Here is a 12,897-nt window from a genome sequence, read left to right on the forward strand (position 1 = left end):
AAGTTGTAAACATCAAGTGTATTTATTAATTATTGCAGGGCCTTGAATTTCATAGAAAATGCATGCAAATATGTAATGAACAGTCGCGTCGATGCTATGTGTTATCAGTGAAGTCAGCGTCAGTGTCATTTGGAATCTCACTTACATGCTGAGTATGAGGCGTAATAGAGACGTCGGAATCGACTGAAGAACTTTTGCTCCACTGGAGAGACGACGCGACTTCTGATTGTTTGAGTCTCATCAGGTCAGTTCTTGGGATCGGTTACGTGATTTTATACATTGAAATTAAGTACCTATCGAATGAGTTAAGTTGTTGTGGTATTTCGAAGGAGGGTGCCGACCAGCTCTGTGGAAATATGTTCGTATCTAAAATAAATATGCTCCAGGATAGCCAATATGCGTTCATTTGTCATTAGCTTAAGTTAAGACCAAAGGCGGCATATTACTTATTATCATTACTGTCGATTAATTATTAAATTCACAGAAGTACTCACAATGTGAGGAAAAATTGATTTTCGGCCAGTTGAAGTTCTGCGGGGGGTACATCTGTGGCGCATGCCCATCACTACTCGATGGAAAGAATCCTGAGTTGAAGGGCGACCTTAAAAAATGATGACATTAGCTCGAAGACAAGAATTTTTAAACTTACGGATGACCCAAGGAGAACGGCGGAAATGGCATTCCATGATGCCCTAATCTTTTGCGGCGATTCCCTCTAGGTCGCCTTAAAATTATAAAAATTTAAATAAAGCTACTAAAAGTTTTAAGACCTGTCTCGAGCTCGACGATTTTGAAACCATACTTGAATCTTGTTTTCTGCAATATTGAGGCATTTTGCAAGACGAGCTTTGTCGTCCCGAGATGGATACTAGTCGTTGATCAGCAATTCTGAACTTTCGAGCGTTACCTGTTGATCTTTGTAGACATTTTCAAGCTCGTTTCGTTGCTCTGGCGTGAAGTAAACCCTTTTCTTTGCTCCTAATTCCAGAGCGCGTTTTCCACTCTCTGCGACGGCCTAAATCGAATCTTATCAATGTCAAATTTGTCGAAGAGCTACTTCGGAAAGTTTTCTGTAACAAGTTTGTTGTGAGCTTTCTGATGCTGTGGTTGTCAGAGCAGGCTTTGGCTCCTCGTAGAATATTTTATTGCTAACGCAATTTGTTTGATAATTGCTCTAAATTAAGGTTAATGATTAAGCTGGAGATGGTCCGGGCGTTTACCTGATAATGGGTACTTGAAGTGACATCCTTCTGAATAGCACTCGCCATATTTTTGATAGTTATCAAAATAGGTGACAGTCTCTTATGTGTTTGATCTTTATAAAAGTATATTCCATCACCAATATAAAATACATAGGTGGCGCAAAAGTGAGCAAGAGACAGCGCGCCTCTCGCTATGGCCCAATCTTTTTGCAAATCGACAATTTTACGCGCATGGGATGCGAACAACGACGATTGTTTTGCTTGCTTGAATAGCGGAGTGCAGTGTGAATTATATCTTTTAGGTACTTTCATAAAAAAGATTCTCTGAACGAAAATGCCCTGATAGTTTGTTCTTGCTCCCTGGTATCGATAAACTAAACATGTTTGAAATTAATTAGATGTTATTTGCATGTTTTAATCACTCGAGCGCGTTCCTCCGGCATCAGCAGGAAGCGATGCAGCATTGCTTGTTTCCCATCGATTTTTGTCTAGCCGACGGAGCCAAATCAGCGGAATCTGAAGTTGCGTGTTATCATTCTCGACTCCTTTGATAAGGTCGCTGTAGTGCGTTCCCATTATCCCCGAGGCTGAGAAGCTCAATCAGCGCACATGCAAAAATGCGTCGAATGCATCGTCATTTTATTTTCCTGCGGATCAATCTAATTATTAGACAATGAACAAGTCTCCCGTGAGATCTGTCGGCGCAAGAACAAACGGAAAGACCATCTCATGCGTTTCAAGCTGATTCTGTAAACACATCAAAAATACAAAAAAAAATCCAGTGATATATTTTTGTATTCTAGCAACGAGCCGGTCAGTGGTAAAACTTCACAATGCCAGTTTTACAGGTGATGGTTTAATGTCGGCAGGAAGGGGAAGTGTGGGTTTCTGGTCGACCGCAGGTGCCTTCAAAAATTTACTTATCAAGTACATTGAAGATTGGCACTTACTTTTCTATTAGATAAATAATCTTGCATACGGAGCTCTTCGATCGAAAATTGCTTAGCATGGTCCATTGCGGAATAACTGACAAAGGCAACGTTCTCCGAACCCGCACCCGGATTGGTTTCAGTTGCCATTGTTGGCTGATTCACGAGTTAATAAATTTTGTTTTAATTTGTTAATAATTACCTGAAATTTTTGAGACGTTCCGTCGATGGCATTCGATACAAAAGTAAACCACTTAGGTTTGTCCGTTTCAGGAAACGAAAGAACGCTCTTTTCGGTAAAGAAACCGTCTTAAAATTTTCATTTTAGTTCCAAAAATTGTTATATTTCAAACGAACCTAGTTCCTCCTTCATCAAGCTAAACGCAGTTTTTGTCCAATCCAGATGGATCAGCATAAGCTGAAGACGTCTTTTCGAAGTTCCAAGGGATTTTTCGAAAACATCGCGTCTATCGATGACTTCTCCGATTTCAAGATTTAACTGTCCCAGGTCAGGCACAGGACAGTGTCCCTCATTTGAAAAAAGAAAGTTGGGTCTACCCAACCAGATTCCTTCTGCCCAGACTACTTACAGGGATACAAATTTGTTAATATTGGATTCATGTGGTATTTTTTATAAGAATTATTATTTCATTCTTAAAATTCGCGTTCCGAGTCCTTTTGGGTATTTCCGCTCGATAACGGCATCTTGTCCGAGGATAAGAATCTTCTTTTTGAATTGGTCTATCATTGCTTCTTTTCCTTCGATTTCATGTTTCTCAGAAGCTATATCCTTCTCCAGCCCTTCCATTTTCTTTTTTAGTCTCTGTTCAAAATGGATTAATGAAAGCTACAAACTTATACATTACCTTCAGCTCCTCAAAATTCATGTTCGCTCTAGCCATCTTGCCCGCGATGTCGTCAAAGCTGATAGAGTCTTTTCCCTGAGCAGTTGTCTTTGACATTTTTTTTCAAATTTGAAAGCTGCGTCGTTCTCGGAGAGAGTTTTGCCAAAGGTTTCGCGCCGATTGATTCATAGATTTGGGTTTCGATAACTGATTTTTGTAATTCGCCAATGATGAATCATCTTTTACATCGATGATTTTCGCTTTGTGCACAAATCTATCATCTTGTAAATTTATGCCCATAATTAAGAAATAAACAGTTTGCTGATAGGAGATGAGTAGCATAAATCTACATAGAACAATGATATCCCGGCACTGACGTCCCAGAACAAACTAGACTGTCTGGTTGTTTGTTGGGCACTTGATTTGCAAATAAGCAAAAAGTTCCCATTGGCGATTAAGTTCGGCAGCAAATAATCCAGCTCGGCATTTTTTGCGACGTACCAAAGCGCAGGTCACTTTCAAGAGAGTCGCCTCCCGCAAATGAGAGTCCTACAAAGCTTCGCCTTTCTGGCGACAGTCCTGGCACAATCGTTCGAGCGAGGGCCGCGCCCCAGCCCGGTTTCGGACACGTGTCTAGGCATTCCAGTCAACGCTCAATGTGACTGTCTTAATCAGTAAGTGCTTCCTCTTCCGCACAGGCAGCGACGTTCTTTTTTAGAAACCCGCTCGATTGCGATCATTGCGTCGCCATCGTCGTCCATCTCGGCTGCGACATTCAGGGCGAACTCAAAATCATCAAAGAACAGGTCAAGGGTATTCTCGATCAGCTTCGAGACCGCGATCTCTTCCCCGGAGTCATCCAGCTATCAATGGTCTACTTCGGTCACGAACTTAGACAACAGGTCAGTTATTTCGGCGACTGCTTATCTACGAAGCAATTAGATTCCAGTTACCTTCGATGATGCTCTCCAGGAGCTCGACATGATTGTTGACGATCTCAAGAATGTTGTCGATCAGATTTCTCCCATGCCAAAAGGAAAGGCTCAACAAAATAAGCATAATCCTTCTCATTAAACAATCGACGCAAAGCAACATTTTTCGAGTCTTGAACAAGCTAATATCACTGCTGCCATGGAATCTACTTTCACCCTGTTTGACCAGTGGACGACGAGTATGGGCCGCCCTAGATGCAAATCGAAAACAATCTTCTTGATCACCAACGGCCACATCATTTGTGGGCCATGCGTCTGTCGAGGATTCGAGATGTGCAAAGATTACAACGAAAGCGAGGAACAATGCTGGGAAGAGACTAATCGCCAAGTAAATATGTATTTTAGACTCACTTTTCATACTTTTGCTTAGTATCAAAGGAAGATCGAGGAACTAAAGCGAAAGTACCAAGATGTCAATGTCGTCGTTGCGACTCCGAATGAAAAACCCTGTGGAAGGCCTTTCGGAAGTGATCTTCAATTGGCTAATGAACGGTACTTATCATCATAAAACTCTTTAATTCAAAGTTCGTGAACAAGGTTCTCCGAAGATTGTTTCAACGAAGATAATGTCATTGGCTTGAGCAAGTGGCGACGCAGCTGTTATGACAGAGCGCTTAATAACAGAGCCGCTGACTGTCCTCCAGAAGTAATTTCGTCTCCACGATCCGTAAGCTGGCATAAAACTAGCAGCTCATTCGTCGATTTTGTCGCGCAAACTTCTCGAACTGGTTGTTCTGTCGATGATCTCTCACATGGTAGGATATGTTTTAGATAATTAAACTTATTGTGATTTTAGAATGTGAATGTGACATCGAAGTGCGAGTTCGCGCGGGCACTCCGACATTTGAAGATGGTTGCTGCGGACCACGCGGTGGACCAGGTCTACCAGGTCTCCGCGGTCCCAATGGCCCAAAAGGACCTAACGGGTCTCCTGGTGGAGAGGGTATTCAAGGCGATTGCGGTCCACCTGGACCAAAAGGAAGTGTTGGACTACCAGGACCTGACGGTAAGTTTTGGCAAGCAAATATACTCAGAACAAATTGATTAGGATCAAACGGACCACGCGGTGCTGCTGGAACTCCCGGTCAACCTGGCCAACCTGGCGGAGCTGGTCTTCCAGGCCAACGAGGAAAAGATGGACTTCGAGGAAACAACGGACTTCCTGGTCAGCCTGGCCTTCCGGGCGCCGCTGGACTCCCAGGTTTACCTGGAAACCAAGGACCAAGAGGTTTCCCTGGACCAGATGGACCTGACGGACCACAAGGTAGCGCTGGTTCCGCTGGAACTGGTATCGACAGCGTCAGATACTACGAAGGTAATAGACATTTCTAACTTTAGATTAAATTTTTTTAGCGTATGTTCGAAAGTTGAGACAAACCGTTATCCGTAGTCTGCAGCGAGATGGTCAAAACTCAGTTTTCTTCAAGCAGCTTCGCAATATTCTCCAAGAAGAGGTAAAAGAGTATAAATACTTAATTCAAATCACGTAACAAATATTCAGAAGAACCGTGTTTGCAAGTGCGGATGTGATTTTGATACCGACAACTACGGCACATGCAAGGCTAACTTCAGCCCACGATACAACCCAGTAGTTTCTCCACGATACAGCACCTGCGAAGTCCAGAGACCTCCTTTCATCGGATATCCAGAGACCAGCTATCCCCCTGTGAATCAGGAAGGGAAAGGATTCTTGAGAATCAATAAGAATCTCGAGGACAGAATGGTTCGTACTAAGCATTAAAAAATCTCGCTAATGAGAATTATAGATGGTTGTGGACAACAATGAAACCAACGGTGTAAACGTCCGGTCAATGCCTCCCGTGATGGGTCACAGCGCAGGTCCGAAAGTTATTCGACGACGTCGCAAGGACCATTAAATTTGACCAAATCCCTCAACGCTTTTATTTCTCCTGACTGTTTATGCTCACGTGAAAGCTGTGAGTTATCACTTTATTACAACTCTTAAATAAAGACGATAACATTAACAAAAATCATCATCGTCTGATTGACTGCAGAAGTGGACGTCAATCCTTGTCGGATCCATGTGACACTGCTCGCGTAAGCCAAAGCTCTTATCGAAATTCCTCCTTGATTTCAACAGTTTTATACGGAATATTAGCCATAAAAAAGAACATAAATTTGCAGAAAAGTTCCCTCAAAACATTTCTTTCCGTCGCTGCTAACGGATTAAAATAAATATTTCTGCACCGCTATGTTGATATCATGCTATCGAAGCATGAATCGTGCGGTCTTTTGGTATCTCCGCGGAAAGCTTGCGCTAAATTGGTACTGGTGGCGCCAACGAGCGAAATCGTGCACGTTCTGAGCGATGATAACGCGTCACTTTGAGCTAGAATTTTCCTTGGAGGCAAAATTGCACTGCTCGAAAATTACAGTCTAGTTAATGCTTGGCAACTTTAATAAAGCAAACCGAGACAGAGATTAACGAAGATTACGTCCAGAGAGATCAATCGAACAGGAAGAATGAAAATTGCTGCCCTTTTCGTTTGTCTTGGTGAAATCTTGGCAAGTCAAGGTGTGTTATTATCATCATTTTAGAAATCTAAACTCATTAAGGGGCGGGTCGACGAGAATCGGAATTTTTAAACCAATTTTCCCGAAAAACGCGATTCTGTAAACATATTTTGACTTATCAGGTGAGAACAGAAGGGTATTTAGAAGACAGCGGCAACGAGTTTCACGAGTTTTTGCAGGAATTTCGTGCACTTCATTACCAAATGTGGCATAAAAAATAGCGAAAAAATCGCAAAATTGCCAAAATTGCGATTTGGGGTCCACTTTGAGACACGATTACGCCCATTTTTTCTGGACAAATTTTTTTCTAGTTTTCGCCGCTGTATTCTTCAAACCCTTTTCTACTCACCTGACCAATCAGAATTTTTCATTCAAAGCTAGTTTTTCCGGAATTTTGGTTGAAAAAATCCCGATTCTCGTCGACCTCCCCCTTAAATTCGAATCTGTCATGCAAATTTAAGCTTTATTCTTTTACTTATGATTTTAACAAGTTATTTTACATCTGATAAAAACAAAAACCGAGTAAACACTTTATGGGCTAATATACTTCAAATGAAACTTTGATTATTTACCCTAAAGTAATGGATGCGAAAATATTTTCCCTGGGAGGTGTACTCATAGTTTAGTATTTGTATTCGCTTGAAACAATACGCGGAACAAATGGGACTTTTTAGACACCAGCCCCCATTGGACCACCGTTAACGTTATCACTAAGTGGCAAGCTCAAGACTTTATCATTTTTTCCGAATGACATTTTGCGAAAAAATCAAATTCTAAAATAGAGCTTTTCTCATTTTTAGTTTTAAACTAAAAGACTAATAGTCTCATTACAAATTTTACTTCCACAAGGATCAATTCCGAATCTAGGACTACAGACTTGTTTATTATGAAGTGTAGTCACTTTTAACCTGGTCACTCCTCACGAATCCCAGACATGCGAGCTCGGTTCACGTTAATTTCAAGGTTGAAATGTTTAGTAACCGTAATTTGACCAACGAATTTTGCGCGATCCCGTCAGCCATAATAAATTGAGTTTACATGATAGCACTGAATAAAATAATTAATATCTGGCCGTGCATGATTTTGAGTGGACCAACTCGAAAATAGCTTATCCTCTAAACTTACAACGAAATATACCGAATATAAAATTTTCTTAAATATCCATCATTGAAAAGCGAACGTTCCCGCTGTCAAAAGTCGTTGAAAATCTCCTTCTCTCACTGGTTCCCATTTTGCGGCTAAATCAATTAAGCGGCTATTTAACGCAAGAATTGGTCCACAACTTGACATTTACCGCCCTCGATAAGATTTAAATTTCATTTCTTTGAGAATCAATTATGTTCATTGCTTTTTAGCACACATTTTTCCCATGCTGATAAATTATTTTAGTTCACCAAGGAAAAATATGTGGAGAGCAAACAAACTTTGCGTAAGTCTTTATGTCCAAATTAGCAGATGTGTTCTAATCTCGGTTTAGCTTGGGTGGCCAAAGCCAAATACTAAAGAGTCCGTTCTATCCGACACCTTTCCCTGGACAGATCCAATGTGTGTGGAACATAAAAGCGCTCAATCCTTCAATGAGAGTGAAGATCGAGTTTCAAGACTGGATTATCCCGACCTCAGGAAAGGGGTGCGACCAGACTTATCTCCAAGTCACGGATGGCGGTTCGGGAGTGGACCCGGCCACCGGCATGGCCGCAGCCACTGGCTTCGTCAAATTATGCGGACGAAACCCAGGTACAATTTCTACCGCAATAACATATTTAAACAATCTCAGGCTTTATCGTCACGCACAATAACGAGGTCTCTCTGCTTTTACATGGGGACAGTAGCGGAGGTGCAGGCCCTTCGGCGCTTTCATTGCCGCCTGTTCAGAGATTCAGGTAATCGAAAGAATCTCTAGTATGCTGTTGAAATACCGACTTTGTAGGTTGGTAATTTCAACGACCCAGGATCGTCCCAGAATGCTGGACTACAAAGGTCATTCCGTCACAAATGGCCGTCCTAAGTCACTGGATGCTCCGGCGCCGGCTCGTGCAACTGCGCCGCCGCGAATGATGATGCCAAGAACAAATTTAGCTCCTAGACCAAGAATGCCTCCTTACGGACATCCTGCTCAGATTCCCAGCCATCCAGGTGCTCATCCTCCTAGACTTCACGCCGAGTTTCAAGGAGCAATTCATGGAGGCTCTTCAAATGCCTGGTAATTTTCTACACACGAGAGCACTAATTTAAGCCAAATTCAGGCCAACACAAGCTACTGTCACAACTTCTCAAATTGACAACGACTCCAAGTCGAGCAAAAAAGTCGCAACGCAAGTGGGTAACGTAGGAATCATTCTGCTTGTTCTTGCAGTTTTACTCTTTGCCGTCCTGGGAATCGTCTACTTCCGCAAAAAGCGCACAAAAGACGAAGAAAAGGAAGAAGAAAAACCTGAGCAAAAATAGACTTCATTCTCAATTAGACCCTTGTGTATTTTCGCATTATCTGTACAGCTTTCTGATATTAAAGTCGAAAACGAAGAAGGATAAGTCCATTTAAAGCAAACATGGCCGTGACCGGAGTGCTTCCTGTCAGAATTTGACAGTTGCCCCTGTCAAGTTATTAGCGTTGTGGAGGGAGAACGGAAGTGTGTTCCCACATTGCATGAGCTGACCTACAAAATCTGATACCGCGGATTAAATGAGATGTCGGGTATTACTAGAGAGCCCTGATTTCCAAAGATTATTTAATCTAATAGATTTGCCAATAAAATAAATTCACAAGAAAATACAAAGAATTGAGGTAGAATAGAATGATATTTTCGAAGCAAAAGAATTTTAAACAGTTGAATGAAGGAGAAACTAAACGATGTCGATTTGGAAGTCAGAATCGTAACCTGCCGCGTCTTTAGTGTCGAGACCTTCGATAAGATTTCTCAGCAAGTTTATTTCGCGTCGACTGAATTATATTTGTAACTATTTGATGGACTTTTATGACTAGAACCTGTTATCTAACAACGCTCTTGGATCGTCCGACACTGGGCGAAATAGGTTCGGTGCCATCACCATTGCCAGATTTGACGAGTCCATTCTTGTCTTCAGCGCGATCTGATAAATAGTCAACTGAGCATTGTCTTTGAATGGAGAAATTACCTCTGGCTTGGTAAATGTCTGTAAGAATCGGATGAGATGCAATAGCGTTGCTTGATTTTCAGCCGGAAGTTTCGCAACGATCGCTATTGAAGATTCCATGTCTTCAGAGCAATCAAGTATTTCCTCCGTAATGGAAAGCGGGAAAATGGGTTCTGAGAGCTCGCGAAACCACAGTTTCAGCAAAGAACAGGCAACATGGCAATCAACAGAAGAGGTATCGACGATTTCGTAATCTTCGACCTTAACTAGCCATTAGACCCTGAAATTATCGATCAAGTTTACCTGAGTTTTAAGAGCATGAACTTTATCAATCTCTCCGGGCAACCGAAAAATCCCTTCAGTAGTAAATCCACCAAGGCGGATAATTTCTTTGGTAAGTTCTTTTTGAATCCAAGGAATCTCCAACTCAGGAAACTTTTCTTTTTGAATAACAAGCAGCTTCTGAAGACTGATTCCGAACATGCTTTCATGGTAAAGATGACGCTAGAATTGATATTACTCATCAGAATGGAGATCAGTCGTTTTTTACTTTTGCTTGAAGAATTTCGCTCATGCTTGGCTCCACTAATCCTCGTCGATTTCCCTTTGTTAAAATCTTCTCTAAGTGACTTCTGCAAATTTTCTCCAGCTGAGTTTCGCCAATTGCATTTGCGGCTGTTGCAGCGACTTCGTCCAGCCATTCGAGAATCACGTCCGACAACGTCAAAGAAGGAGCAGTAAAGAACAGAAGAATTGCTACAAGCTCAAGTCCCCTTTGAAGAGATTCCTTTACTTCTGGATTTCCTCGAGACTGAATTTTTAGAAATAACAATGAAATCAAGGAAGAGTACGTACTTGCTTGATTATGATCGCATAGATTTCATTCGCTAGATCACTTTGATTCCATCCGTAGACAACGAGTTTTTTCAAGTCGTCATTATTTTCAGATTTCAGATAATTGTTGACTGATTTGAAGCATTCGTTGAATTCTTTTTGAACCAATTTGCTCGGGCTGATTGTCAATGGTCGCTTCAGAGCTTTTTTCTGGTGAATAAGAAGTTCACCTCATCAGGCTATTCTCATTTTCTGTTAAAGATAAAATTAAAGTCATAAATGACAAAAAAGTTTTAGTAGCCTTCCCTACGGTTATTGGTTTCTTCATGAAGCCCTTGTTCAACTGGAAAGCTGGTGACGAGGCTTGCCCAAAACTTTCCATCAGTGATTTGCGCTCAAGGCGACGAGCTGAGTTCGGGCACTTTGCTGATCCCGCTCTTTGCAGTTTGTTCTCTGGCGTCTTCGTCAACGTTTCGTTTGCACTTGATTTCGACGATCCATTCGATTTCGAGGAAAGCTGGCGCACTCTCATGGCAGTTCCAGGTGATTCCGCAATTTCCGCTGCTTGATGAGTCTTTTTCTCTTTCAAAGAGTTTTTCAACAGTTTAAATTTACTCTGCGGTTTTTTCAATTTCCTATCAAGAATATTTGAAAACTCTGGCTAGTATGGGAGTAGAAAAGGCCGATTGTGCTTTCCTGGAGAGTGTCGGCGGCGTTCGGGGACGCTCAGCTCCGACCCCGGGCACTCGAGTCTCGGGCATCTCTTGCTGAATGCATCTTGACGCATCTGGCACGCAGGACTTGTGGTAGAAAATAAAGATAAGAGAACCCACGCTCGGTTACCTGCGAGCGCTGATGCAACGGCTCCTTGAACTTTAATTTTGCGTTTGTTTCTCTAATTGGAACAATGACGTTTGATCGCGAGTGTTGATGGCCGGAGAAGGACTTTGGCTGAAAGGTCGAAAATTTGGGAGGAATGGTCTCTTCTTGAATTGCTTCGATCAAATCTTCTCGCGAGCTCATTGAATGTCCAGCGCTCGAAGGAAGACGAGCTTTCATCTTTTCTTCTTCTTCTTTTTGCTGGAACCGAGCAAGAGGGATTATATCCGCATCTATAGGACGATGCCAAACAGTCATGGACTTGACAGTGTTGTAGTAGTAAAAGCGCCTGTTTCAAAGTGTTTAATGCATAAAAATAAAGAAGAAAATACCCGGATGCATGATCAAATAGCTCCCACCACTGATTCATCGAAAACGGTTTAACTGGGACACCAACAGGAGCAATCCACTGGCATTCTCCACTTCCCAGATCGGCGAACATTCTCTCCCCTCGCTCATAAATCTCTACCCACATGATGGACGCACTTCTTCTTTCTCAGCGTAAATCCTCTTCGAACATTTCTTTATTTTTTCTCTAAAATCAAGGGGGTGAACTTTCGAATGAAACTCGGGCGAAATAATAGTTCCATAGAACTGGTTAGAAAAAAAAAGGGAGAAAATGAGAATCAGCGAAGCGCGTCGAGAGCAAATTCTTCAATTATGCAAAGAGGGCGGGACGATTTTGAAATCAATGTACACCTGCCCGTTCGACACGGGATGATAACCTTCATTATAAATTCACATAATTGTACTGCTATTAAAATCGTCAACGAAAAAAATACGTTTTGAGACTGAAAAGTCTTACTGTAAGACTTCCACTCGTCTCGTTTGTGGCTTGGTCTCTCTGGAAAGGAATTTATTTTTTATCTTCTTTATTCTCTTTTTGATCTAATTTAGGCTGATTTTTGAAAAAAAATGTGGTATTGACGGAAGCATACGCTTTCGCCAAAAAAAAGCGGTAATCGATGCCACTTTTGTCTTATGGCGAAATCGAAAAGATTTATCGCTCGAAGGCTTCCCGCTCGAACCAATTCGGGTCACCCCTTGAAATACTATTTTTCAAATTTGGGTTAATTAAATTCAGTTGGCGAGCTTCTGTTGGTTGATTATACTTACAAGTTTTGTGCTCTTTGAGTCTCGTGATAAACGTCATCGGTGAAACTGAGCAAGTCTCAGGTCATTTCCTCTGCTGTCTGACGCGGACTGAACCTTTTACTAAGAAACATACGAAACGAGAGGGGAAATCGCGCGGATTAACCTTCTCCGACAGCCCCACTACTCATAAAACATTACAAACATTTCCTGTCTAACCTGAACAAACTCTTATGCAACCTGATCTTGCTTGACTGCTCGAACATAACCCCGTGATAATTTCCACGGAATATTAAAAAATTCTAGCTTTAAGGACCCCCGTCAGCTTTTTCCTTCGAAAAATGGAAATTTTTAAAAACACCATGTTTTTGGTTCTTAATGCGTCTTCAAGTTAAACTTGCTTCAAAAACTTGATAAGAGGAATTTTTGACCAAGAAAAATCAAATATTTTTGCCAAAATCAGGGCAAATTCGTC

General features: G+C 41.7%; 5 protein-coding genes across 5 annotated transcripts; 2 read left to right on the top strand and 3 right to left on the bottom strand.

Moving 5' to 3' along the window:
* Positions 1-28: 28 nt before the first annotated feature.
* Positions 29-1,303, bottom strand: LOC145709589 (pituitary homeobox x-like). Its single transcript, XM_081787273.1, has 8 exons — positions 1,221-1,303; positions 1,058-1,174; positions 908-1,015; positions 771-868; positions 650-724; positions 495-601; positions 294-366; positions 29-251 (listed from the first exon to the last, which is right to left on the bottom strand). The coding sequence occupies exons 1-8, from the start codon at positions 1,266-1,268 to the stop codon at positions 95-97; spliced, it is 783 nt and encodes a 260-aa protein (XP_081643399.1). The 5' UTR covers positions 1,269-1,303; the 3' UTR covers positions 29-94.
* A 664-nt stretch (positions 1,304-1,967) lies between these two features.
* Positions 1,968-3,149, bottom strand: LOC145708307 (uncharacterized). The gene is made up of 6 exons (XM_081785966.1): positions 2,998-3,149; positions 2,807-2,954; positions 2,489-2,713; positions 2,334-2,440; positions 2,153-2,287; positions 1,968-2,108 (listed from the first exon to the last, which is right to left on the bottom strand). The coding sequence occupies exons 1-6, from the start codon at positions 3,091-3,093 to the stop codon at positions 2,031-2,033; spliced, it is 789 nt and encodes a 262-aa protein (XP_081642092.1). The 5' UTR covers positions 3,094-3,149; the 3' UTR covers positions 1,968-2,030.
* A 287-nt stretch (positions 3,150-3,436) lies between these two features.
* On the top strand, positions 3,437-5,935 carry LOC145706874 (uncharacterized). The gene is made up of 11 exons (XM_081784327.1): positions 3,437-3,650; positions 3,695-3,878; positions 3,919-4,009; positions 4,088-4,296; positions 4,339-4,460; positions 4,506-4,723; positions 4,765-4,974; positions 5,017-5,283; positions 5,322-5,422; positions 5,470-5,691; positions 5,735-5,935. The coding sequence occupies exons 1-11, from the start codon at positions 3,517-3,519 to the stop codon at positions 5,843-5,845; spliced, it is 1,869 nt and encodes a 622-aa protein (XP_081640453.1). The 5' UTR covers positions 3,437-3,516; the 3' UTR covers positions 5,846-5,935.
* A 396-nt stretch (positions 5,936-6,331) lies between these two features.
* On the top strand, positions 6,332-9,012 carry LOC145706880 (uncharacterized). Its single transcript, XM_081784339.1, has 6 exons — positions 6,332-6,504; positions 7,893-7,932; positions 7,981-8,240; positions 8,281-8,386; positions 8,434-8,706; positions 8,750-9,012. The coding sequence occupies exons 1-6, from the start codon at positions 6,453-6,455 to the stop codon at positions 8,949-8,951; spliced, it is 933 nt and encodes a 310-aa protein (XP_081640465.1). The 5' UTR covers positions 6,332-6,452; the 3' UTR covers positions 8,952-9,012.
* A 271-nt stretch (positions 9,013-9,283) lies between these two features.
* LOC145706885 (rho GTPase-activating protein 39-like) lies at positions 9,284-12,042 on the bottom strand. The gene is made up of 10 exons (XM_081784343.1): positions 11,663-12,042; positions 11,295-11,619; positions 11,113-11,251; positions 10,752-11,033; positions 10,473-10,675; positions 10,168-10,428; positions 9,921-10,121; positions 9,639-9,878; positions 9,490-9,593; positions 9,284-9,444 (listed from the first exon to the last, which is right to left on the bottom strand). The coding sequence occupies exons 1-10, from the start codon at positions 11,803-11,805 to the stop codon at positions 9,348-9,350; spliced, it is 1,995 nt and encodes a 664-aa protein (XP_081640469.1). The 5' UTR covers positions 11,806-12,042; the 3' UTR covers positions 9,284-9,347.
* Between the last annotated feature and the right edge of the window lie 855 nt (positions 12,043-12,897).

This window comes from Oikopleura dioica, chromosome XSR, assembly GCF_907165135.1.
Source record: "Oikopleura dioica chromosome XSR, OKI2018_I68_1.0, whole genome shotgun sequence".
NCBI lineage: Eukaryota > Metazoa > Chordata > Appendicularia > Copelata > Oikopleuridae > Oikopleura > Oikopleura dioica.